The 27,782-nt window shown below is 34.4% G+C and overlaps 1 protein-coding gene across 7 annotated transcripts in view; it reads right to left on the minus strand.

Annotated features, from left to right (window-relative positions):
- Positions 1–2,417: 2,417 nt before the first annotated feature.
- Positions 2,418–27,782, minus strand: part of LOC128185964 (ligand of Numb protein X 2-like) — a 28,877-nt gene continuing 3,512 nt past the window's right edge. For 2 of the 7 annotated variants that reach the window (XM_052855687.1, XM_052855700.1), the window contains 15 exons: positions 25,770–25,845; positions 25,274–25,502; positions 24,090–24,250; positions 12,073–12,281; positions 10,533–10,633; positions 9,942–10,025; positions 8,993–9,122; positions 8,797–8,863; positions 7,955–7,985; positions 6,722–6,838; positions 6,087–6,272; positions 5,715–5,837; positions 5,217–5,404; positions 4,800–4,961; positions 2,418–4,626 (listed from right to left, as the gene is read on the minus strand). In XM_052855687.1, coding sequence (XP_052711647.1) covers positions 4,491–4,626; positions 4,800–4,961; positions 5,217–5,404; positions 5,715–5,837; positions 6,087–6,272; positions 6,722–6,838; positions 7,955–7,985; positions 8,797–8,863; positions 8,993–9,122; positions 9,942–10,025; positions 10,533–10,633; positions 12,073–12,281; positions 24,090–24,250; positions 25,274–25,465 — 1,887 coding nt within the window. In that variant the 5' untranslated portion in view covers positions 25,466–25,502; positions 25,770–25,845 and the 3' untranslated portion in view covers positions 2,418–4,490. Of the gene's footprint in view, positions 4,627–4,799; positions 4,962–5,216; positions 5,405–5,714; positions 5,838–6,086; positions 6,273–6,721; positions 6,839–7,954; positions 7,986–8,796; positions 8,864–8,992; positions 9,123–9,941; positions 10,026–10,532; positions 10,634–12,072; positions 12,282–15,193; positions 16,660–18,268; positions 18,405–24,089; positions 24,251–25,273; positions 25,503–25,769; positions 25,923–27,782 lie in introns of those variants that run through there. The other 5 variants (XM_052855708.1, XM_052855693.1, XM_052855725.1 and 2 more) reach the window with 5 other exon arrangements.

A 27,782-nucleotide genomic window follows, 5' to 3' on the forward strand; every position in this document is an offset into this window, starting at 1 on the left:
TCACTTTAATTCTAAGCGATAAAATTGCATTTGTGACATTATGAATTGTTATACCGGTATAATTAAGATTTTTTAACAAAACACAATTGTAGGCTCATACTTTTTTTAAAACAATCTCCGATCATCAGCAATGTTCGATAACTTTAAATTATCCGGATTTTTGTTAGTTGATTTTAATCAACTCTCCTATGCATTACACTGGCAAACCGAAAGTGAAACCTAAGCACAAATCATCACCGCTGACAAGACTAAGATCTTGAAAATAATAGAAAAAAATCGATGTAATGTATGCTGAAGCATTCGTTTTCAAGGAAACTTATCTATAAACACTTTGAAAATAGTCAAATTTTATATACTACGAACATTTGAGATATTTTTGTAGTCTCATGTATTCCTACGCCAGAGTTAATATAGTCTCGTTCAACCATACGCTCGGCTGTCCCCGTAAATCTGCGACAAGCAGAGAGGGGACTCTCTTGCTTGTCGGATATTAATTAACAGAGACAGCCGAGCTTCTAGTTAAACGAGACTAGAGTTCGATATCAATAGTGCTTGGATCCATACAATTTTTAGAATTGTTTCGATAACTAATACATACTAGTAGTTGAAATCTATCTTTAAATATTACACAACACAATTCACATGAAAAAGTGCGTAATTCAAATACAAACTAGAAACTAATTGCCATGCAAGATAAATTGATTTTAAAATAAATGATAATCGATAAAATCAACTCCCGTCAGTACTTCGATCAGCACTTTGATTTTTATTCGTGACATAAACCTGCCTTTTATATAGACAATTTACTTAGTTTTGTAGTGTTAATATTACATTTAATAATTCATGCTAAATAATGCTTAGAGTAGTGGTTTCACGGAGATTTACTACACGCTGGGAAAGAGATACGACCCTGCGATGCATCTGTACAACTTTTTTCCCCTCTAATTTGACCTCCTTTTGTACATTCATTCCATTATATCCATCGTGGGTAAAACTGCAATAACTTCGTAAAATGCACGTATACCATGAGTAAATTTGTTTGTATTTCTTTTCATTTATAAAGTTTAAAGGATAAATAACATTTTCATGATGAAAAAAATAATTTGAGGCCGAGGATCGAAGTACCTTAAGATATCTGATGAGTATTCTAATGAAATCTTTTCTAGCATTTGACAGACAAGTAATAGACACATGTGTGGTTATCCTCTAAGTCTTCCGTGTTTTTTAAATTTATTTCTAAATTGTGCTCAATTCCACAAAAATAAAAGGAAAACACAAGCGGGCCTTCCGTTTCCTAAAAAAAAAACCCCCAGAAAAAAGAGAGACAGAAAAAAACACTCATCATATCTATAAAGTTTTAGCTTTGACAAATAACGTTATGAATAGAACACAATGGCAACACGTCTCTCCTACAAAAGATGTAACGACCAGCATCAAACGAACTGGAACAATACTGAGACTATGGACCCGAATCCTTGAAGTTTTAAGTACTGTCGCCAGCACTTACAGATGTGGATAGGGTATACATGTACCTCTATTTAACTGACTTTCCTAACCATAAGTGGTAATAACGGTAAATGAATTACAATTCGTTGTCAATTTTAAAAACTATATCAATATATGTTGTCAATTTTAAAAACTATATCAATATATATATATATTCCGTGAAGTTTCCTTATGGCGTCTAAATTTATTTTCAGTGCATGTTCTATCGTTTTTAAATAGAATATTTAAGCCTGTCGGTTGTGTTCATCCATTTTATTAGCTTTCAACACGTTTCTATAGTTCCCGTGTTAGGTCATCTTCGCTAGCCAAGGGTCTACGATCCACTCTGTTCCTCTATATTGATTGTAAACCCTTGGCTAGCGAATATTGTGTTTAGTAAATAACAACAATGCTTTAAACTGCGCGTTATAGACTCACAATGCAGATGCAATGACGTTGCATGACTGTTTAACCATATAGACGCTCAATGCAGGCACTGCGTGGCCATTTAACCGTATAGACGCTCAATGCAGGCGTTGCATAACTGAGAAGCTTAATGCAGCTTACGGATGACAGTAAAGACACTCAATATAGCTATTCAGGTAAATGACCATTATTGTAAACCTACGTTTATTCGCGACGATTTTATTTTGCGATCTACTTCCGATAAACTGGTTCGCTACGACTTATTTTCACAACCAAGCCTTGACTAGACTAGTGTTGTTATAAAAACCATACGACAACGACTGGTTTGCGGCGAGAAATATTCGCGACGATAAGGCTCTCGCGAATCTCGCGAAAATTTCTCGCACGCGAATTAAAGTTGGTTTACAGAATCTAGATTCTCTATTGCATCCCCTCTGATCTGGACACTTCATGTAGGCGTCGGATGACCGTTTAACCCTATACATAGTAAACAAGTCAACAAAATATAAACATGTATTATCAATTTATTGGTAATGAAGTAATCAACGATTACTTTATATATAAGAATTACCAAAACACAACCAAAACATAAAATGTTTCTATTCTAATCGTAATAATTCAGAGATTAAGAGACATTAGATCATTGGAATCACAAGAGAGTGCAAACAAGGCGAAGGAATGTAATATCAAAGTCAAAAAAATATCATCTTCGATATCATTTTATCATAGAATAAAAATTATTTTTGTAGTCTTCCTGTTTGTTGAATCAGGCTAGCTATCGAAATATTAAGGTATCTGTATATGGAATGCTAGTCCACCAAAAAAAAAAAACTCACTATAGTGAAAGGAATGTCATTTCAGTGGAATCTTAACCAATGGAATAGTACAGATAAAAGATTTCAGAATTAATATTTTCTACATTTACAATAAAAATAATTCATATCAAACAAGTTTATAAATTAGAAGTAAAATGTAAAATCAAGAATGTTTATAAAATAGGAAACTTTAGGTATAAAATATCAAGTGATTTCAACAGATATGAAATTGTATGACTAGAACAATGAATTATGAAATCTGCATATTGAAACAAGTCATTGCCTGGTTACCTGCCATTCTGTTTTGTGCCATTAAAGCATCATGTCAATGCTAGTTTGACTTGTCAACATACCCTGCTGACAGTTCTTGTCCAGTGTTGCAGCTATCAATATAAAGGTATATAGACAGACCGCTGCTCAGTCTATCTACATGTATGTCATACATACCTCTGCATATATTTTTGTGACAAACTATCCAAAAATCATAACAAATGCATCACTTTTCTGACACTGCTACTGGAAAATACATTTAGAATATTTCAGATGATAAACTAGCACACCACAATCAGTTACCTACTAAAAATGTTCAGATACTAGTACTAGATACTAGTTAATGTCAGTACATCCAAGTAAAGTGTTGGCTACTAGGAAAATTATGTACCATTGATGAGGTAAACAGAAGACTGTGGAATTTAGGGTGGAGTGCTCTTGAAGAGGTTTGTGAGTGGTTCCTTCGCAGGGGCCATTTAGAATTACAGCTACACAAGCAATACAAGAATAGGGGAAGTCAGAGAGGTGTGTGGGGGTGCCCAGGACTAGTTTTATAGATACAAAAAGATATCCAGTGTGTGTTCAGGAGGGAGAGGGGATACCCCCCTCCCACGAAGTGGGCAGCTTACTCTGGAGCTGTGTGGCAGTGACAGTGTTCACTTTGTATTGAAGGCAGTATCAAAGCAATCTGATTTGGTCTTTAGAGAGTACAAAAGTGTTTCTTCAAAAGTTTTAAAATATATTTACAAACAAAGTACCATTCATGCCTATTCATTCATGGTCAAAGCTAGGCATCAATCAAAGCATTAAAAACGCTTTTGATATACTTAAACAATCTTTCTTGTTCTGTACAAAAATTCTAAAAATGAACACTATTTTTTCTAAAATAAAAACACAATCTTAAATTTCTAAAATAAAAACACAATCTTAAAAAGAAACTTAACAACAAGACCTATCTTACAACCATGAGGTTACACATGCTTTCCTGTCTGAGTAGCATTGGTTAAAACATAAAATAATTATAACCGTCACACTGTGTTCACAGTGCATCTCTAACTATACTGTAACATTGACAAATATCACATGATACAACCTTTATAAGGCATTCACAGTGATTATTAGTAATATACATCCATACAGTCACTGTATGTATAGGATCATATCGGAAACACACGTCTCGGCATCCAACAAAGTTCAACTCACATGCTCCAACAAATATCACAAGATTTATTTATGCACGAAATAATATCTTCCTTGAATTATAACCATTAGAATGTTTTCATAGCGGTTTTTATCAAGAAAACAAATAGCATACACATACTCTTGGGCAGTTGTAGCATCCTTAACCAAGGACTGACTTTTTCTAGAACTGTACGTTTGAAGGTTTTTCAGTAAAAGCTGCTGTCCACTGAGTTGTTTGTTTTGACACAGAGGGGATAAGAGATCGTTTCACAATTGTCCCAGGCCATGATGCACAGATAGGGTGAGAGATTTTCAGACAATGGTTCCTGGCCAGGACACGGCGGTGAGAGTGACCGCACCATCTGCCTGTTTGAGGAGATCCACCGCCAGAGAGTGCGTCACATTCACCAGGGAGTGCTGGTTAACACTCAACAGAATATCTCCACACCTAAAAAATCCATACATTAAAAAATAGACTTAATCATCACAACCAATCAATATAGCATCTTCTTTTTCAGTAAAAAATTCAGAAGGTAAAAATGACAGTCAGGCCACTATTTTTATCCTATGTTACCATGGATTGATGTACAACTCTTTGTAATGAATTAAAAAAACACTTACTTCAGTCTTCCATCTTTAGCTGCTGGTGTTTCCATGACAACAGACTTGACATGGACTGGTACAGAGGGTCCGGTGTCCTTGTCAGAACCTCCGACCAGCGAAAATCCCAGACTTCCACTCGGGCTTCTGAGCAGTGTGACTGTTTTGATGGTTTGACAGACACTTTAACAAAATAATCAGGTATTAGTATTGATGTCACTAGCTGACCCCAACTAGTCAATTTGAATGTACATGCACAAAGAAGATATCTAGTCAATAACTAATGCTGTTTTTTAGGCATCAGTTAAATCATTATTACACTCATCATACATTTATTAGCAACAGTGTAAGGTTCTCAATTTTTTTCAATATTGCTATGCATTGTAAAATTAACCATACATTTATGGAGTTTTTCAATGAGTCATGGTGTGATATTACCTAGGGACTTTTTGCCAAAACAGCCAAGTGGGAGTGAAATTGCCCTGTCCGTAAGAGGTCTCTGACCCCTCAATGATCTTCAAACAGATAACATTGGCCTCTGTGTTCTGCTTCACGAGGCTGACTGCCTGGTTGTGGGTCAGGCCCAGTAGACTTTTACCATTGATTGACAACAAAATGTCCCCCTTCTGTAGAGAAAACACTTACTCAGATATTTAAATTGAGGTTTTTTAGAGAGATAAACTGTAGTTTTATCAATATTTTGTTGAGCACCAATTTTTATTGTTTCTTATAATTGAGGACATCCACAAAATCAAATGGTTTTTGAATAGAATATTGTGACAACAGATTTTACTAATGAGACTTGCCTGAACTCCTTAGTATAGAGTGAATTTTACAAATATCTTAAGAAAATTGATGTTCACGATTATCAATGAAACTCAATACTAAATTACATGAAGTAGCTGGAGATGAAGATTTGTATTTGCTGTGACTGACCTTGACCTGTCTGGTCTTCCCCAGACATCCTGTCAGGTTTATATTGGTGATGTAGATGGGGGTGTCCCCTCGGGGGCTGTCGATCCCCCCAGCTACGCTAATTCCCAGTGTTTCCTGAGGCTCCTACAAAACAACATAAACTCTCATCAAATCTTTTCCATTTTTATCTTGTATATCTGAATTTTCTATGAAACTGCAAAATTTTTATATTTGGTTATATAGTAAACGGAATCAGGTATTTTTGGTGCATGTGGAAATGTTGGTGGAGAAAAACCATTAAACACAATTAAATCTAAAAGCTCTTTTAAAAAAAAATCCACCAAATATTCCAGAAACCAAAAAGTATTGACTTACGAAAATGTGTGTACTTGCTTGAGAAATGAATACCTTGGAGACAGTTACAAGTTTCTCGCCCTGCTGACCGGCGACGCTAGCGAAGGGTCTATGGTTCTCGTAGTTAGGGTGGATAACTCCGCTGTCTGCTGTTGATCGGATTAGATCTGGAGTCTGGGGGCGACTGCATCGTGAGATTACAAACTGGACTCTATCCTCCGTTGTCTAAAACAACAAATTCAGATATTAGTAGCTTGTATCTTCAACGAATGAGCACAGACTTATACATACATGTATTATCAACAAGAACTGATAAACCTATGTACATGTACATCACAGAGGTATTCATTTTACAATTCATCAAATCTAAGATAAAACTCTCAATATTGTGAATCCTATCGGTCGATCATATCTCAAGCTCTCAAAAAAAAGAAGCCAAAGTTCAGAGTAAACTGCAGAAAGTGATTTAATGAAGAACATTTCTGAATGCATGAAATGCAGGAATGAATGAATGCAGGAAATCAAGTGATGAACAGTTCTTGAATATATGGAAGCTGCATGCCTTCTTAAAAATGTTAAAAAGAACACACAGCAAAATGTAAAATGTTTACAGGCCACAAGAACAGGTTCTACTGTTTGTACCTGTATTACGTGTATCAGGTAACTAACCATACCTGAATCACCTGGGCCGCCTGTTCCTGGCTTCCGTAAGAGACATCAGTGCCATTGATCTCTAACACCCGGTCATCCGGCCGGAGACGTCCATCTAATGCTGCCAGACTCCCGGGAACCTGTCCACAGAAATAGTGAACACTCAGGGACAAGATGTATAGCTTGTGAACTTGTTCATTTTATTCTCATATCTCAATCATAAAAGTGGGAAGAATTCCAAAAGATTTTGTGTTGACAACAATACACTTTCTACAGCTGTAACAAATTGATTCGGTTCCCATAGATTTTAAAAGCAAAGAATTATGGATCTCTTATAACAGTTTTTGTAAATTATGCTGAAGAAATATCAAATTGCCACTTAAGAGGTATTTTTCACGAGTATCTATTTCAATATAATATCCCAACTTACAATCTTGAAACTCTTGTTCTTTTGTTATGAGTATGTACTGGTAACTTTGAATAAAATACTTCACTGAGCTTTTTCAGTGATCACAAAACTAATAATGCACACATTTACCTTCAATGTACATGTATTTAAAGGGACTTGGACACGATTTGAGATCAAAAATTTTATTTTTATTTTTTATGTTTAAAATGATTTACTGGTTCATTTTAAATGATTGACCAAAATATAGAATGTTAAAGTCAAGTTACAAGCGAGATACAGAGGTAAGAACTGATTGTTATGTAAACAAAGCTCGAGTCTTATAGTTGCTTACAAAAAATGTAATGTAGATAATTACAATTTCTTAGACAAAATGACATGTAAAAAACATTTTAAACTTGTTAAATATCTTCATAAATACTTTTATCAACAAAAGAAAGATATATTTGATTGAAACTAACACAAATACAACACATATGTAAAAATGACAATATTTGAGCTTTGTTTACAAAACAAAGAATTATGAGCTCTGCATCTTGCTTATAACTTGATATTTGACTTTCAAATTTTGACATAACATTATAAACTTCTATATCTATAAGTATAAACATTGAAAATGGAAAAATAAAATTTGAAAATTTTAAGTCAAATCGTGTCCAAGTCCCTTTAAAATTAATATAGGGATATACTGGGCAGCAATTTTAATTCCATAGATTCAGAGGGTTTATTACAAGTTTCACTATAAGTACCATTTTAAAAAAATATATTTTTTTTAGCCACAATGAGATAACAAAAATTCATAATGACAAATTTTAGTTAATATCAGAAAAAAATTACAAAGTCTACTTACCAAATTCAGAATATAAACTCCAGGACCAATCCTATAAAGATACAGGATAAATTTATTATACCTATATATGTATTCAGGTATTGCACATCATCACTGAATTAAATGCCTAAAATATACAGCTGTGTGTCAATGTTGAAATAACAAATTCTTGCAAAGAACTATATATGATGTTAGTCAAAAATGGCCCCCATAAATCACCATTTTTGAAAGTGTTTCAGATACATTAAATTGTTGGGTTATTTTTAGAAGAGTTGATATAAATTATATTTTTCACCTATATATTGGATTTATTTGTGGTCACTGACAGTATATGACGTCAGAAGTGATGCTACTTCATAATCCATTCAAAATCAGACATTATTTTACATTTTTCAATGTCAATTTTTTAATGGAAAATAAAGAGTGACACTTTGAACAAAAACAAATTTTTTGTTATTTATAAGTACAGAAAAGATATATCTTTGGTGAAAATATTTTGTTTGTTCAAGCAATCGCTCAATGTTTCCTTAAAGGAAAACTGCTTGAAAACCAGCCGTTTTATGTTTAAAATGCGAAAATGGCGGGAAAAGGTAAACTTTATGATGTCATATTTTTTTTAAATTGTGGACACTTAATTCAAAATGAAAATTATGAATAAACTTCAAATGTATATCTGTACAAAGAAAACAAAGAATTACAGTACAATGATAATATTCATTTAAGGGGGCCATTTTAGGCTCAAACCATATGTATAGTCTTTTATTATAACTTTTCATTTATTTATTCTTTTTTTAATTTTATTTTGAATAACCTAACCTAGTACAATGTAAATAAGGGTGTACCAGGAGTAAGCATATACCTACCTCTTGCCAACAAGTTTGATCCCAAGTTGCTTCCCTTTGACCTTGCCTAGTGTTATCTTGAGAATTTCTGAAGAAAAAAATTCTCGTATAATTCAAACATATTGTAGTTTAGGGAATCATAAATTAGGGTCAGTATTCTTATTCAGTGAATCAAACGTAATAAACATTAACAAATGAAATACACTTTGCGTCTTACCCTCTTTTTCAATTGGTCGATTCTCCTCTGCCTTTTCTCTGTAGATGGTGAGGCGACATACAGGGAAATAATGGCCCAGTACCTGCTGGGCTTTGTAATGAGAAGCTTGGGTCAGATCCTCACCATTCACCTGTACAGAAATAAATTTAAACAATGTAGCTAAATATGCTAGTAAACTCTTTTTACTCTGAACATAGTAAAATAATGAGAGGTCTGAATGAGATCCTCACCATTAACCTGCACAGAAATACAGTAAAAAAAGCTAGTTAACATCCCTCATGATTTCCTACATGGAACCCTAACTTTCAATGCTTACTGAGCAGTTAAAAACCAGTATCTATACCACCAACAAATATATACTGCACAGTAATACTGCAGTACATGAGACTGCTTGACTAATTGGATAGGTAGGATTACCTCCAGTATCTATACCCAAACAAATATATACTGCAAAGTAATACTGCAGTACATGCGATGTCATGACTAATGGATAGGTAGGATTACCTCCAGTATCTATACCCCCAACAAATATATACTGCACAGTACTACTGCAGTTCATGAGATTGCTTGACTAATTAGATAGGTAGGATTACCTCCAGTATCTATACCCCCAACAAATATATACTGCACAGTACTACTGCAGTACATGAGACTGCTTGACTAATTAGATAGGTAGGATTACCTCCAGTATCTATACCCCCAACAAATATATACTGCAAAGTAATACTGCAGTTCATGAGATTGCTTGACTAATTAGATAGGTAGGATTACCTCCAGTATCTATACCCCCAACAAATATATACTGCACAGTAATACTGCAGTTCATGAGATTGCTTGACTAATTAGATAGGTAGGATTACCTCCAGTATCTATACCCCCAACAAATATATACTGCACAGTAGTACTGCTGTACATGAGATTGCTTGACTAATTGGATAGGTAGGATTACCTCCAGTATCTGATCTCCTGGCATCAGGCGGCCATCTTCTGCCACCACCCCGTCCGGGAACACTTCCTGTATCACAATGCAGCCCTACAACCACAACAGTAACATAAAATATACTGAAACAATGCTCAGTAATAACATACACAGTGCAGCATTATATTGTTTTTATGATTCTTTATCTGCCTAAGATATACATTTTATGGAATTTTAAACAATATTCAGTAGATCAATGAATATATTATGGTATAATGAAGCATCGAGACTATTTTATAATAATATACCTAGTGCAGCCATGCAGCCCTACCATTACTGTAGATTCCTAATTAAACATGAGGAATTTCAAATATCCACGTAAAATCGCAAGAAGCACCCTTCGTAGATTTTAAAATCTTGCTATTATTTTCTAAGAGTTGAAAACTAAAATAAACAAGAATAAAAGTTCCGCTTTCGCAATTTGATACAAAACAGCGGAATCGCAGAATGAAGTACTTACGTAATATAAGGCATTTACAGTATATAAAGCACAGAAAAATGAGATATCTCAGAAAGTGACAGTAATAAGATATCCAATCATCAATGAATGGGATATCCTACCAGAGGTGTATCATTTCCTCCCACAATACTGATTCCCAGGTCCGCCCTACTCCTTTGGATTTCAATGGTTGACACTTCCCCATCAAGCACTGGGTTCTTTCCTACAAATACAGCAACCAAAATCTGCATTACTTAAACAATTTTAAAGAAAATGCCTTTGCAATTGTTTAATCAATAACATTAACAGTGGCCAAATTAAATCTGTTCAAGATTTAACCTTGCAAAATTGGAAATTGTATGCCTCCATAGGTCAAGATTATAAATATCAAAATTTCATGAGTAGAAACCGGTAAAATATTCACATAACAGAAACCAAAGAATAATTACAAGGCAGAAACAATAAAAACCCAAGATATCTATGAGCCAATGCTCACCAGTGATACCCCTACTCTGATGTGCATCAACAATATACAAGTGTATAAAAATAAGCAAAGTCGACATTAAACAGGAAGTTGACATCTAATTGGTAAAGATATAAAATTAATCCAACCATATGGCATACCTTAACACAGAGTGCGGTAAAATTTCAAGCATCTCCGATTTGTTGTTGCTGAGAAATCTTTGACAAAAATTTGTTAAAAAATTTAGGATAAAAATAGACAAATTACTAATTTTACAGGAAGTTGTCGTCTGATTTGTACAAACATAACAACCATAACATACCTAAACAAAGAGTGTGTTAAAACTTCAAGCATCTGCAATCAATAGTTGCAGAGAAAATAAGACAGAAATTTGTTACAGACATATAGACAGACACACAAGAGTAAAACAATATACAACCCCCCTCCTTTGGAGCAGGGTATAAAAATATCGATGAGATCTTAGGGAAGAGATCAAAATATATGTATTGGTTAAAAAACGTAATTTGGAGGGGGTGCGTGTTACGCCAAAAGCTTCTGTCAAATTTGACAATGTACATAAATACATGTATTTACCTCAAAACATTATAGGTAATCAAATGCTTCTTTTTATTGATAAATAAACGAAATATGCACTGGGCTATATGATTAAAGTGTAATAAATACTAAGTACCAGTATTTGATAATTAACCTTGATCATCATTAACCAAATTTACTACTGAAGGGAGGATAAGGGATCTTAAATGAGTAAAATCTTTTTGGTCTGACATTGAACTATTGATCCCTACTCCACAAAGGTCATGGATACTGTGATGACAAGACAATCTGTAGGAGGAGGATACTGACAAACTGTTTAAGTGTGATATTGACAATCTGAAGGAGTAGGATACTGACAAAATGTAGGAGCATGATATTGACAAACTGACGAAGTAGGATACTGACAAAATGTAGGAATTTGATATTGATAATATGTAGGAGTGTGATATTCACAATCTGAAGGAGTGTGATACTGACAGTCTGTAGGAGAGTGATACTGACAATATGTAGGAGTGTGATACTGACAATATGTAGGAGTGTGATATTGACAATCTGTAGGAGTGTGATACTGACAATATGTAGGAATGTGATATTGACAATCTGTAGGAGATGATATTGATAAGCTATAGTAGTGTGACCCTGACCTCCATCCTGGTCCCTGAACTGACACTCCCACAGATGGCTCTGTAGGGCACTGCGGGGTCCCTGGAATGTACAGCCCAGTGTGGACTTGATGCACTTAGTGACCGCACCTCGACACCGGTGTAGGAGGTGGGCCTCCAACTCACAGCGGGGGAGGACCTCCTCACAGTAGTCAACATTGGGACATACCACCAGCAGTTTGTCCAGCAACCTGTAACAAAACACAGTCATACAGTCATTGTTATTAGTTTGTCAAACAACCTGTAACAAAACACAGTCATACAGTCATTGTTATTAGTTTGTCTAGCAACCTGTAACAAAACACAGTCATACAGTCATTGTTATTAGTTTGTCAAACAACCTGTAAAGGTACACAGTCATACAGTCATTGTTATTAGTTTGTCTAGCAACCTGTAACACAACACAGTCATACAGTCATTGTTATTAGTTTGTCTAGCAACCTGTAACACAACACAGTCATACAGTCATTGTTATTAGTTTGTCTAGCAACCTGTAACACAACACAGTCATACAGTCATTGTTATTAGTTTGTCTAGCAACCTGTAACACAACACAGTCATACAGTCATTGTTATTAGTTTGTCTAGCAACCTGTAACAAAACACAGTCATACAGTCATTGTTATTAGTTTGTCTAGCAACCTGTAACAAAACACAGTCATACAGTCATTGTTATTAGTTTGTCTAGCAACCTGTAAAGGTACACAGTCATACAGTCATTGTTATTAGTTTGTCTAGCAACCTGTAACAAAACACAGTCATACAGTCATTGTTATTAGTTTGTCTAGCAACCTGTAACAAAACACAGTCATACAGTCATTGTTATTAGTTTGTCTATTAACCTGTAACAAAACACAGTCATACAGTCATTGTTATTAGTTTGTCTAGCAACCTGTAACAAAACACAGTCATACAGTCATTGTTATTAGTTTGTCTAGCAACCTGTAACAAAACACAGTCATACAGTCATTGTTATTAGTTTGTCTATTAACCTGTAACAAAACACAGTCATACAGTCATTGTTATTAGTTTGTCAAACAACCTGTAACACAACACAGTCATACAGTCATTGTTATTAGTTTGTCAAACAACCTGTAACAAAACACAGTCATACAGTCATTGTTATTAGTTTGTCTAGCAACCTGTAACACAACACAGTCATACAGTCATTGTTATTAGTTTGTCTATTAACCTGTCAAACAACCTGTAAAGGTACACAGTAATACAGTCAATATAAGGGACATAACACTGGTATTTTTTTTAGAATCATATCATAGTCATTTTTTATGAAAGCACATCTTTCAAAATGAGAGCATGCAAATACTGTAGTTACATTAGCAGAAAACTGATTGAAAATCTGGAAATGTTATCGGTAATCAAAGATTGGCAGCATTATCACCAGTTTAATAAATTTTAAAGTTATTTCTGATGAAAACAACTGATAGAACCATTTTAACAAGAGCTTGGACTTTGGGTAGTTGTGTGTGTCAAACAGCAATGTGACATAGGCCTGAGTGTCTATTTCATTGCTGGCCACTCAACCATGGCTCTTTGAAATCAACAAGCTTTGTCTGGCTTTTGAGCTAAGACTACACAATCGGTGCATATTTCGATTGAAACCGCGTCATTTTTAACTTGTTTTGACGCATGAAATAGATAGCTAGGTCCAACCGAAAGTCCAAGGTCTTGTTAAAATGGTTCTATATGGTTTTTCTTAAAGCTAAAAATCTATACATCTGCAAAATTATCTCCAAGTAAACAATTTGCCAAAGTAATAAATCCCAAATTTTTACACTGTAAAATTATCCGTGTTTACAGTATAATATATATTCATTTTTTTTTATTCATCTAACAATCTTGTTTATTGAGATGCACATTAAGTTACTGCATTTATAGCTTGATCTTCATATATATGTACAATGCACATGTGCACATTGTTCGACATCTGTACCATATTTATTTTCGTCATTACAATCTGTTGTCATAGACTTTGCTTACTCACAACAAAATTATACAAAAAAAGAAATCTTGTTGATTATTTCTAAATTATTGGACAATTCACAAAATCATGTAGAAAATGTAATACATGTATATGATATCTAACGTCTCAGGTAAAAAATTCCATTGATATTTTATTATTTTCTAATAAAATTGATTAAACAGTCACTTTCTGTTAAAAAATATTCTGTTTAAAAAAGTCCCTCTCTATGCATAGCTCAATGAAACTGTGTTAAATCGGCAAGTTATACGAGAATATCATTGGAGCACCTATAAAATGACAAACATGACAAATGCAGATTCTTAAAGTTCATTTTTTTTCTCTCATATTTCCTTTAAAATCAAGAGTTTGCCAACAAATCAGGAAGTTTCAGAAAACAGGAAAACTTCAGCTACTTTATTTGCATTTTCAAATAAAAGATTCTTATAAGATTCAGTCAGTTATAATGTGGGCTTTTAATTCCATTAACCTTTGAGTGACTGTCTTAACAGTTTCAGCCCTCTTCACTGCTGGTGTCAGACAGAACTGCAAGACAGACAGACAGACAGTAGGATGTATAGACGGACAGACAGATTGACAAGTCCTCACCTCACAGGCCACGTAATTAACACCACAGACTATGGAGCCACACCCCTGCATCATCATAAAGCCAGCTTACAGTGACCAGCTAGCCATAAATCAAACATTCACCGAACATCACGGATCAGTTCATGTACATCTTGTACCAGCATAAATAATCATGTCTGTTCAGATGTTCTATTTTTTAAAAATAATCTGACTACTGCAATGTGGCTCAAGAATGCAGAATAAATTGAACAAACTTTTAAAGCTTCGGTTGCTTATTTAATTGAAATAATTAAATTAAAAAATTTTACTTATGTTTCTTGGCCCAGAATTTTTAACGAAATTTACGTGAGCTGTGAGTAATGTTATATGAAAGATCATTATATTAAGTATTAATTATACCATAAAAATCCCAGTTACATTAAAAATGCAAATTTCTAATTGCATAACCACACAATTTTTATCAATTTTTTAATTTGCAGCAAAGTTTTTGTTTCTAGTCTCTTTTTCCTTTCTCTCTCTCTTACTCTCTCTCTCCTACCTGTAAGGGGACAGAACAATGCTGTGGAGTTCTGGTTTGACATAACATTCCACAGACATGGCAGAACATGACAGTGTATCAGGGGTCCTTTACAGTGGAGCAGTCATACAGTCTCAGATGTTTAAATATTCATGGAGACAATTAGAGGGGTACTGTTGCAGCACTCCATCACTGTGACATAGCTGTAATTAATAACACTGAAGTGGCTTCCTCCATATCTGGCCACACTGCCTCTTGTGACAGACCCTGGATTAGAACAGACTACCTCCGTTTTATCTACCACAATTCCTCATAAGACCAAAGATGAAATAGTGCCCACAAATTGTTTTTGCCACTTTGGCCAATTTTACAATTAACAGTTCATCCACATGATTGGAGTCCATAGAGCAGCAGCTGACAAATTGTTGGCATATTTCCTGGGTTGAGTGGATGACTTGTCAAATGCACCACTATGAACACCATAAACAGTTCCTAGGCCGGATAAGCCATTCCTATGAAGTCGTACCAGGTTTCAGTCTGATGTTATACAGTTATAGACCAATCTTTCGATACCACATGGTCCCTAGATGAAGACAGCTGTGAGCCTAGATATCCTCCATTTATTATCCAGATACATCAGCTGACTTCCCTATGAATCTATAAGTGAGAGTTAAGTATTCCTGTGTACAGAAATCTGTATATCTTCCCAATGACTTCTTCAGAAAAAGGAACTCCTAAACATGTACATATGTGTAGACATGTTTTAGCTGACAGACTTGACAAAACACCTCTCTGGTTTCTGCCTGGCATATGGAGTGATATTTTATCTTCATTAAAAAATTCATAAACTCATTGGTTACATATGATCAATCGTTCTCACATTATAGCTTCTAATTTTAAATGCTTATTTAATGAGCATGTCACATACACTGTAAATAAAAAAATCTGCCGTTCCTTCTAAAGGATAGGTTGACAGCAGCTGGAACTTGAGTTGACAGGGAGACATAAATAGTTTGAAGGTGTCTACTTCCAATACTTGGTTCAAAACTTTGTCAATTGGAGCAGTTCACTGTTCAGGTGCTTTTGTTTGCTATTAATCCTTACTGTACAAAACAAGAACCTTAACATTATTGTCTGCAGGAGTCAAATATGGTACATCACACTGTGCCATAATATTCCTTATTTCTTCCATCCCCAGATATCCCTCTTGATGCTGCATTAGTCTATCATCCATTCTCCATTGCATTCATTCCTCCCACGAGACCTCACTAATATCCAACAAAGAAGTTCTCAAACACTTCACCCTCGCCCTGATCAGATCACCTGATGTCAGGAACAAGGTACATGGGTATTACAACAAGGAACATAGGTATTACCTGTCTCATCTGTGTTACCTGACCAGATCACCTGAATAGGTGTAAAAATCAATGTATCAATCCTTGCAGAATACTATGTATACACAAAGTAATACCAATTAAGTAATCACTCAAAGTGAGCAGCCCGGTAAATACCGTTTATTTACCTATAATTCTGGTTTTATTGATTTGGATCATATTCTACTAGCATTAGACACATTGACCACTTAACGAAGCAAGTCTTTAGAAAGGTCAACTATGAATCAAATGAAAATCCTCAATAAACAAGAGTAATAGATGGGACAACTCAATCACCATTTCTTGCCAAAGATTGAAAATCAAACTCATGCATTTTACTTAGATAACTTTACAGTAAATCTAATCTACAGAGAAGTGTGAGCTTATTTGAATAGAGGTCCCCATCGATCTTGATTTCACTCTGCTCCCAATATTGACAGCTGCAACACAACACAAGAAATCAAAAGAAGTTCACAAGCCATTGAGAACTTCAAAAATAATTCAGGAACACAGTGACATGAAGGAAATTGGAAGGAGCTCATCAAACTAAGGCACAAAACACAAAGCAAAACAAAGGTTGTTCACTTAGAACTGTTTGTCAACAAAACTTTATCTCAAGAAGTCATAAAATGATCTTAAAAGTATAAAGCAGGCAAGTTAAATATAATGAATGGTGTTTTTTAATCCAAGAGACTCAGTACATATTTATTACTGGTAAGAAAGAAAGTATTTTTGCCTTTGCAGGATAACCCAATGAGTTTCAGAAATGTTGTTTTTAAATATAAAAGAAACGTCACTTATATTTGACATTTTTGAAAGCCCAAGAACATTTCAAAATCTTATCATATGTTGAGAACATTCTGAAAGTTCAGAGGAAACACTGGGGTTTTAGTCCAGAGCAAAACATTGGTCCTTCTTTATATTCTGCGATGTTCTGGACTTGATTAAAAAATGTATCAGGTAATTCCATAATTCACTCATCTTCATAGAGAATAACAATTAAAAGAAAACAAGATGTATCTACTCCGTCTACTATGCGGGTCGTAATTTAAGATTTTAGCTGATGGTTCTTGACATTCACTTCTGTTGATGAATTATTTGATTTCACATTATTATCATTCAAAGCTGGCATTCTTAACAAATTGATCCATTACACAACATAGAATTTGATTACAGTTCGGTTTAATTCATCATTTGTCAATTACAACAAACTGTGAACCATAAATTGTTTGAATAAGCAGGTTTTTCACATCATAACTGATATTAAAGTATACATTACAGAGAGAATTTATTATGAAAATAATTGAACTCAAATATCTTAACAGACTGACTTTATTCACATTATTTAATCAAATCTGTGTAAATGAACAAGTACTTTTTTCAATCTAAAATACTGATTGATGGGTCTTTAAAGTATTGGAAGGTTATTGATACAATATTCTTACTACAACCATGATTGAAATCAAAAAGCCCAAAGAGCATTTGGAGCTATAATTAATAGTTAAAAAATTTAACATCTTGGGATGCATAATCAAATACCATTCATTACAAAACATTAATTTAATTTGTAATCTAATAAAACTAATCATAGGTCAAAGCATTGAATAAATTAACAAATTTATATCAATATTCAGATTAGTGGTTGGTGGTCAGTCTAAAAGGACTTACCATAATTAGTCAAGTAAATGCTATACACATTAAATTCTGAAACAGATGGACTTACAGAAAAGGTTTACTCCCCATACAAGCAAATCTTGTCCCCTCAACAGAAGACAGCATGTGATAAGATAGCAGCTAATTATCATTTCTGAATTCCTAATTTAGCAGGATCTTGTGAGGTGAGACTCAATCTGTCAAACTGCTCCAGTGACAGAGTGTCCAGCCTTCCGTAGCCGGTCACAGCGACGGTCACGCTACAGCGAACTGTACCAATAAAGGCATCAAAATCTGGGAACAGGTACATGCCATAATTTCACGATAGGAACAACAAGTGTTCACAACAGTATCATATTATTTACATGTAATCAAACCTTCATACAAACAGGTGCATCAGTTCAATAGGTAATCCAAAAAAGATTTTAAAACATACATATTAGTATATCTACATTCCCATTATTTTTTTTGCAGGTAAAGTGTGTGGAAAGCTACTGCAGTTATAACACTGTAACACACACAGGGTACTGAAAGGTTAAAATGTCCAGTTTGATTATAATTTTACACAAACGTTGAACGCTGCAAAATCAACGTCACAAGCAAATATCAAAGTTCACACTTGTTGCTGTTACAGTGGCTCTTCCATTTATTTGAACTTGCCCTTAGGATAAAATAGTATTTTTAAGGTATAAATCACATTTGCAGACAAGGAAAGAAGTCAGGAACAACAAGTGTTCACAACAGTATCGTTATATTACATGTAATAAAACCTTCATACAAATAGGTGTATCAGTTCAATAGGTAATCCAAAAAAGATTTTAGAATTACAATACAATTAGTATAAACATACAGTGGCTCTGCCGGGAGTCATCACACAGAATAAAGTTGCATCTGTATGGGTTAACTACATTTGTGCCTGTTATAACATCACAATCTGATACATACAAAGTGAATAATCTCTGTTATGTATTCACACCTAAAACTCACTTTTCTAATGGTAACTGTATTCATAATGCAATCAAATGTATTACACAATCTACCTATCTGAGATGTAATCAAACTACAAACTAACATATAGAAACAGTAATGCACCAACAATTAATGTACAATGTACAGTGATGCTGTATCTTTTCTTTCATGTTTTATAATTGGTTTGAGAGTACAGTAAAACTCAGTTATAGCGAGGTCCTAGGGACCAATGGATTTACTACGTTATATCCGTAATTCGTTATATCCGTATAAAGAATTCGTAATAATAATTATGGCAAATTCACTATATACATGTTCTCTTTCACCAGACAATAATTTTTGCTAATTGAGGCTTAAAATAAAAATATATTACTTTGATACCTTTTATAATTGGATTGTGAATTGAAAAACTTAGTACATGAAAATAAATTCATTCAAACTATTATGATAAATGGTAGTGCAAATGTTTTAATTTGTAAAGAAATTCATAATAAAAGTGTTAAATTTAATTATTATTCACCTCTACAGGACTCAAAATCGGTTCGCTATATCCGTAAATTCGTTATATCTGAATTCATTATAACTGTAAAATTTTGCAAAGATTTGATATAAATTTTTCTGGGGACTTAAAAAAACTTCGCTATATCGGAGAATTCGCTATATCCATGTTCGTACTAAACGAGTTTTTCTGTATGTTTCTGATGGTATACTCAAAAGTGGTCTTCTGAATATTCATTACAGGCTTGGGCCAATGTAATCCATCAATAATGGATTGCCCAGTATGGACTAATATACTCCAAAAAGGTTCTTGACATGAAAGTCTGAGGGATAAATGGACAAATGGACATACAGAAGAAAGGATGCATGGACAGAAATAGAAAGGCTATTGAGAAGGAAAAATAGACAGATTGATGTGGTAATTTCTATGTACCTTATCTAAACTTCTTTCAAAGGGGGTAGAATTACTATAGATTATAGGATAGCTATTTCAACATAAGCATGGAAGACAAGCAACATCTGAACTAGTATAGGACTACTTTCAACTTTTGTTTGATTAGATGCATTAAGTTCATGATTGACAAGTTTGTAATTACAGCTATAGATATTGCCCTCTAGCAGTTACATTGAACTCTTTTACAGTAAACAATCACATGTATCATTAGAAAATAGGAAAGAGTATGGCACTTTTAGCAATTCATTAATTAATGAGAAACAAGATCAAACGAATTATTAATTTACCTTGGGAGAGACTCCCCTCACCTAGCCCTCACTTGTGTAGGTGGAGGGGAAAAGGGGGGATTTTGTATTGAACTGTCAGTCACATGGTGACAGTACCAGCATTGTTAATTTTAAAGTTTTTTGTAGGTTTGGGAGGAACAGTAGGAGGACAAATTAAACCCTCACTTTCGTAGAGTGGAGACGGTATCTTACAGCACTTTCGTAAGGGGTTGGGGGTTGGGGGGGGGGGGGGAACTCAGCTGGTTTTGGACTGTCATTCACATGGTGCCAGTATCAGTATCGTTCAGAGACCAGTCCTGAATTAACTGCCCTGAAGCTCTATAATTACATTAACAACATAGCCCTAATCTACAGCTGTCTAGGGGGAACTGGCTTTATTGAGAGTGGTCCTTTAGTTATGCTTTTATTGCAGACTTCCATAGACCTAATTTCATTCCATTGTACTGTTAAAGGCAATGTCAAACATCCTATGATTATTCTACAACAGAAAATCATTAGAATCTAAAAAGTGATTAAGGTAGTATGGGACATCTTTCGATATTAATGTGACGAAAAGTACATTATAGTTAAAATAATTTCACAGATTTAGAATTTCAAATTTTACAATATTTTAACAAAAAATGTACGATATTCAAAATTTCTGGAAAAGTATAAATTTTAAAATCCCCAACATGATTCGAACTCATGACTTAAAGATCTGTAGTGAACCCTCTAACCCACTGCGCTACATTGTTAGATGACTATTTTGGGAAAATACTTTTAAAATGATACTTGATTTTATTGTTTAATTATTTTGATTAATAATAAGTCACGATATGGAGGTGTCCCATACCACCTTAATATATACAGAGTTGTGTATATATAATTATCTGCATTCAATGTAATGCACAGTTAAAATATCATACCTAATACATTGTATAACTTGTACATCAACTTAGTTGATTCTTTAATTTTGCGTGAAAAAAAAAATTAGTAAATGTTATAGATGTCAATAAATTAGAATAAGACATCAGAGAGAAGCTTTATGCAAAGTTCCATTCCCAACAAACCTCAATAAACAAAATACTACCATAGCATATTGAAGTACTTTGCCACTAGTAAATTAATACAGAAACATTTCATCAAAAGCATTGAATGTTGTACAGATTTGAAAACTCTGTACTAAACTGTATATCAATGGAGAACCCAAAGAACAAGAATTTATTGCCATGTCTGAATCAAAATTAGAAAAACTTCTGAATTCTAGTGTCTTCTATCAATCAGTTCAATGCGCCCATTGTTTAGCCTTGAAATTCCATAAAACTTCAGACTCTGAACTTAAGACGAATCAATAGCTGATATAATAAATATCTTTTTCATCTCTAAGGGAAAATCAATCACACTTAGACCTGATGACAAGAATCTGTCTTCGTTTGCTGTTGTCTTTTATGTTGGATTAATCTGCTTAAAAACTGATCTCCTGAACGCCAGTCTATCACGGGAAGCAGAACTATGTACGCAGCTACATCTCACGCACTTTTTACACTGATCCCTAGTCTCAATAATTAGCTAACTAAACATGTAATTAGGTGTCAAAATTCCTCGACTTGATCATGTTAAGTTTCTATAGATAGATATATACATTTCAGATATTGTGAGAAAGTGAGAGTTATGTCAGTCATTCCAGCTCTATAATAGGTCAATGATACATAAATGTGCATTTTTTTATTACATTTTGTGATTTTTTTATGGGAACCTGGAATTCAATGGTTACAACATTCAGTCCATTATAGTCACCTTGCTAAGTTGGTATCATTGCCCAATCATGCCAATAATTCCACCTGAACATTGCACATTTAGCATTAGAACTTACAAGGATAAATTACTTTACCAATCTCACAAGTGCAGCATTGCCCAAACAGCCAGATAAAGCTACCAGTGCAACATATCTCATCCAAGGCAACAATTCCACAACAGCAATATTGCCAATTCAGACCAAAACAACCACCAGGACAATAGCTGTCCACCTATAAAGCAACCAGGGCAGAACATGTATCATAAATACATGTATCTACAATACATGTATCCAAAATACATGTACCGGGTATTCTCAATTCATGTATCCCAAATTTAAGTACATGTATTGTCAATACATATACATGTAATGGTATCGCATGTAAATCCTCAATACATGTATCCCCATTCCCCAATTCATGTTTTCCCAATACATGTATCTCCAATTCATGTATTCTCAATATATGTATCCCATGATAAATGTATCTGCAATTCATGTATCCATGCGATAATTGACCAGAATCTAGTGCATGAACACTAAGAATTCTACAACACCTAGCAATTGATTTCAATTCATTACAAATGCCCAAGAGAAAAGGTTTCATAAAATATCAGTGACAGTATGTAGCACCAAGAACTAGCTGTCAGGGCCTCCAAGCTCTCAACCATGATGATAAGCCTCATCTAATCTATTGAGACTTTTAATTAATTCTTTATCCGTTTTTTCCTGGTCATTACTGACACCTTTATCCTGAATAATGCACAGATAAAAGGATAACGTTTCGGCAGCATGACTATTTGAGTCAATCCTCTATTGTTCTGAGCCTTCATTTGTTCCGCCATTCAATTGTATATTAATAGATCAATAATTATTGATTTCAAACAACAGGGTGTCATTTTCAGTAAACAAAAAATTAGTAATTGGAACTCTAGGGACCGCAATACACATGACCTTAAGTTAGATACTGAGTAAACACCAAATAAAACCTAAATACTTGGTAAATATATTTATGGGACATCAGGGACTAATTACATGCATGGTTGGTGGTAGATTATTTATAATTTGCTTCAATTTATTAAACATAAATAATCAATTAAATTCAAAGGCAGATTGAAATGCAAAGCCTGTATGCTGCTGTTAATGTAAATTAATTCATCTAATAAATACGAAATAACTATAAACAAGTTAATAGTTGACCAAGAATGTATAAGAAATACAAAATCAGGAAAACCGTGGATTAATTAAAACAACATAAATTTTTTTGACCCTCATGATCTTGGCACCCTGATCATCTCGTCCAAAGGTGAGCTGCTTACTGACGTTATGATCAAAAACCTGTCAGGCATATTACAAGGGCAATAACTGCAGGACAGAGATCAATCATTGAGTTTAAACCCACAGGAGTAAACAACACATTGTACGCGCATCAACTATTCAAAAGAAGTAGAGACAATGATGCATTCCTCACTAATGCCATTTGATGCCACGATTCTTGCTATAGTACACCAGTAACACCACTCATTTTAAGTTAAAAAAAAACACCACCATATTAAACAGTTTCAAGGGTAGCCTTTAAGGCACTAAAAGGAAAAAAAGAAACCTTTCTATCTCTTTTTTTGATAGAAAATAAAGAATGAGTGCAAATTTTCATACATATTTACTTTAATAATATATGTACCAATGCATGTGGGACGATGTTGTAATAATAATTATTAAGATTTTTACCGGTAATTAACATTTACATCCAAGTCCAGCCTACAACCATGTCTACTATCCTTTAAAAGAAAAATTATTGAACCGTTATTATTTTTACAAGACCAAGTAAAAACATATAGATGAGTTATTGTTACTATATACAGATGGATGAGATAACACTACTGTAAGCACATGGACAGGTTTGAGTACTCACCGCCGTACGAGAATGCTGGAGGACTGGACGTCGTGTACGGCCAGCGGCTGACGGTCCACAGGACACTGCCGCTGGATCTTGAGGTAGTTCTTTAAGCACCGAGAGCAGTAGGTGTGGCCACATTTTGTGTCCAACGGATTGACCAGGGGCTGCAGACATATCTGTAACAAATGTCAAACATTTAAAGACAAGTACTGGTACAATATCATCAATGGATATACATTGAAATCTATGCAATTTATCAGGTCTAGCATTATGATTTTGGATATAAGGAAATGGAATTGTTAAATCAAGAAAATTAATGATGATTTAAAGGGTTAAGCTGATTTTTTTTTCCAGATAAATATCTGAAAAACTGTCATGTACATGTATTAAGCATTGAAAATGGGTCCATTCAGCAGCATTGAAAACCCTGGTTATATTATTCAGTCATTCATGTTGATATAAAATTTCACTTTGAAATTTGACTAGTCACTTTTTGATTGTCAACCAAATATAAAATGTATGAAAGCACATGGTGTACTGGGCTATCATTTCACTGTTCAAAAGTGCATTAACTTCAGAAAATCGTATACTATCAGGTGTAGTTAAAAATGTCTTGTGCAATAAACGTTTGTGAGGTGATGACCACAGATAAATCCCCCAACTGATAGCTGATTAAGCCATCTTTAACAAGTCTGCTTAATAAGAGTACCAGTACATTGTTTACCGGGTAAATGTATACATACAACATACTGTAAATGTCTTTGATTCAATGCATTTGAAATTACTGGATTATCTTTGTCCATATATTTGTCGAATGTTTTAGTTTCCAGGTCATTAAAGATCACTATATCAAATTACAAAATTATTTGAATTTGACATAGACACTGATGGATATCAGTATCCACATTATTCACAAAGGCTTGATGTTCTCAGAAAATTCTTCACTGATTTTACAATAATTTGATCGAATTACAACCAAACTGCTTCTCACAATTAGTTACATTTAAACCAAGGCATTTTGATATCAAGTGGTTTTACTCACACAAAATTGATAAGAATCGATCAACTTGTTCTTTGCTTCATGATATGAATAACAAACAAAACTTCTCATTCAACAATGTAACCGTTATTTGATTATGATATCATTATACAGAGAATGCAGAGATTGGACTGATCCAAGCTATCATAGATATATGTACCTGACACATGAGGTCCTCGTCGACAGCCTGGTGATAGTCATACAGGTGGGTCCCGTACGGCTCGTGGAACTGTCCACACTTCTGGCAGACAACGTTCTTGGACAGCTGGAATTGTTTGAGGGTGAGGGACAGGGTGGAGTCGTTGGCGTAGTCATGATAAGAGGCCCCAGGCTCATTCACATCACAGGCCATCACAGCTTGTGTCCAGTCAACTCATGACATGGGCACCCTATACGTAAAAACATATCACACATCACAGCTTGTGTCCAGTTGACTCATGATACAGGCTCCATACACATACACCTCTCAAATCACAGTCACACAATTTCTCTGTGGTTTTAAATGGCTGAACCAAAGCAAAAACTTTACAAAATACTCATCCAGCTAGGTTCTTACAGAATGAATTACTTGAATGATTCAATGTCATTCAACACCAATGTCATGTTTACAACTATAAAGCTTATATTATTTTACCTGCATTTACATAACATCTTACCTGTTGTGTCTCAGGTGGGACTGATTAGAGCCTGCATCTCTTGAGCTGCTTGTCTGCCTGTCTGTTACATTCTGACCTTAAAAGAACAACATAGATTCTCAAGCTGCATATCAATCAAAACTAGTTCTCACACTTCATTCATGATCTGATGTTGTCTAACTTCATTTTCTTGTACAGGTGTGTGTCATTAATTTCACTTCGGGCTACAAACAGGGTCATGCTTCAAGTGTCTATAAATAGTAACTGATGAAATCACTAGAAACATGGGTCTAAAAAAGCTAAAAATATGCAATGAATTTCAAATCCTATAAATAACATTTTGTGCACATCGTTGCTACAGCCAGTTAAATGTAACCTAGTTTTGGGGTAATTAATTGATTGGACATGAGGGAATGCACACTATGGGACTGATACAGTTGTGTATTGATCCGCCAATTCTCCCCTGAGTCATACAATACCTGTGTAAATAGATCACATTTTACATTCCCAATCAGCAGCCTGTATATACATGTTAATCTATTGATTCTTGCAGTAAAGAGTATACACCTAAACAGTGAATATATGTAGATACCATCCAGGCATCACAACATAATTCATTATAATCTTTGCAGAACCATGCACGGATCCAAAAAAAATTTCCAAAGGGGGGGGGGGGGGGGGGGTCCAACAGTTATTTGAGATTGCCAGGGGGGTCTGAGGCATATTTTTGGTGATTTTATTACATAAATTTAAAGAAATTTAATTTTGCCCCCCCCCCCCCCCCCCCCGATCTGTGCATGTGTACTGCCAATATCCAGTACCTAAAGGGGCATGTTATCATAAGTATGCTTTTAACATGGATATTTTCAGTACCTAGAGAAACACACTTCACAATTATTGGCAAATTCTAGGTAATAACTTCTACTTGGATACTTTATGCAGGCAAAAAGAAATTGAACCATTAACATGTTTAAAGAATAGATCTAACAATATGTAGTACTGTCAAGCTGAAGAACATGAAAGTTTTCTCTGGTACATCTGTGTAATATAATGTTGTTAACAAACCCCATACTCCCAAGCTACTGCTCCCCTTGTACCTACATGCTTACTTGTGCCTAATGAGATATTGTACGGCCTAATTATAGAGATATATAAATCAGTATAAGGGCTGCATGAAGACCACCTTATTAGAGCTTTTGATGATCCATAAGGAACAAGCATTTGAAATGTAAGCAGCATCCAAGAATAAGCATTGGGGTGGATTCTATAGTTACCGGTATATGTGTACCTGTATACAGATGTACATTTGTTACTAGCCATTTTGAATCATCTGACTTTATGAAAATTAACTACTAACATTTTAAAAGTAGCATAGGATATTCGCCGCACGCAGGCAACATTATTTCTGGAATCTTGATGTCTTGTACAAAGTCCTTAAAAGTTCACATAAAATGGCTGTGATGCTTTAGTCATGTTTTTTCATCAATATTTGTATTACCATGATAACCTGTAAATGAATTATTACTTTTTTTTGTGTTTGATTGGTATATTTGATATTTATTTACCCTGGGATCAGTTAATCAAGGGCTCTACAAAGAATCATGAATGTACTCAGTACACTAGCCTTATAATTGTCAGTGGCGTAAGATCATATTTTTAAAATTTAACTTTCCTTCAGAGCGTATGTCTTCTGCATTATTCTATCATTACAATACTTTATTTATAACTGAGAGCAGATACGCAGACGTTCAGCACACATTGGAACCAGCATTAGAGTATTCTGTTCACTATTTTAGTGTGATGCCACAATCAGTTTTAAAAAGTAGATGCTTATAAGTATGAACAAAAGTTTTGAAATACACATGTACGAGGGTCAATCAAAAAATACGAAGACAATATGGCTGTCTATCATATATTTTTCATGAAAGTCATACTTAACAGATCAATCTGTGCACCAACACTTATGTTATTGATATGCGAAGTTTTAGTCCATTTGATGAAACGGTATTTTTGTTACCCCTTTTTAAAAACAAC

This window comes from Crassostrea angulata, chromosome 1 (assembly GCF_025612915.1).
Source record: "Crassostrea angulata isolate pt1a10 chromosome 1, ASM2561291v2, whole genome shotgun sequence".
In the NCBI taxonomy this organism is placed as follows: domain Eukaryota; kingdom Metazoa; phylum Mollusca; class Bivalvia; order Ostreida; family Ostreidae; genus Magallana; species Magallana angulata.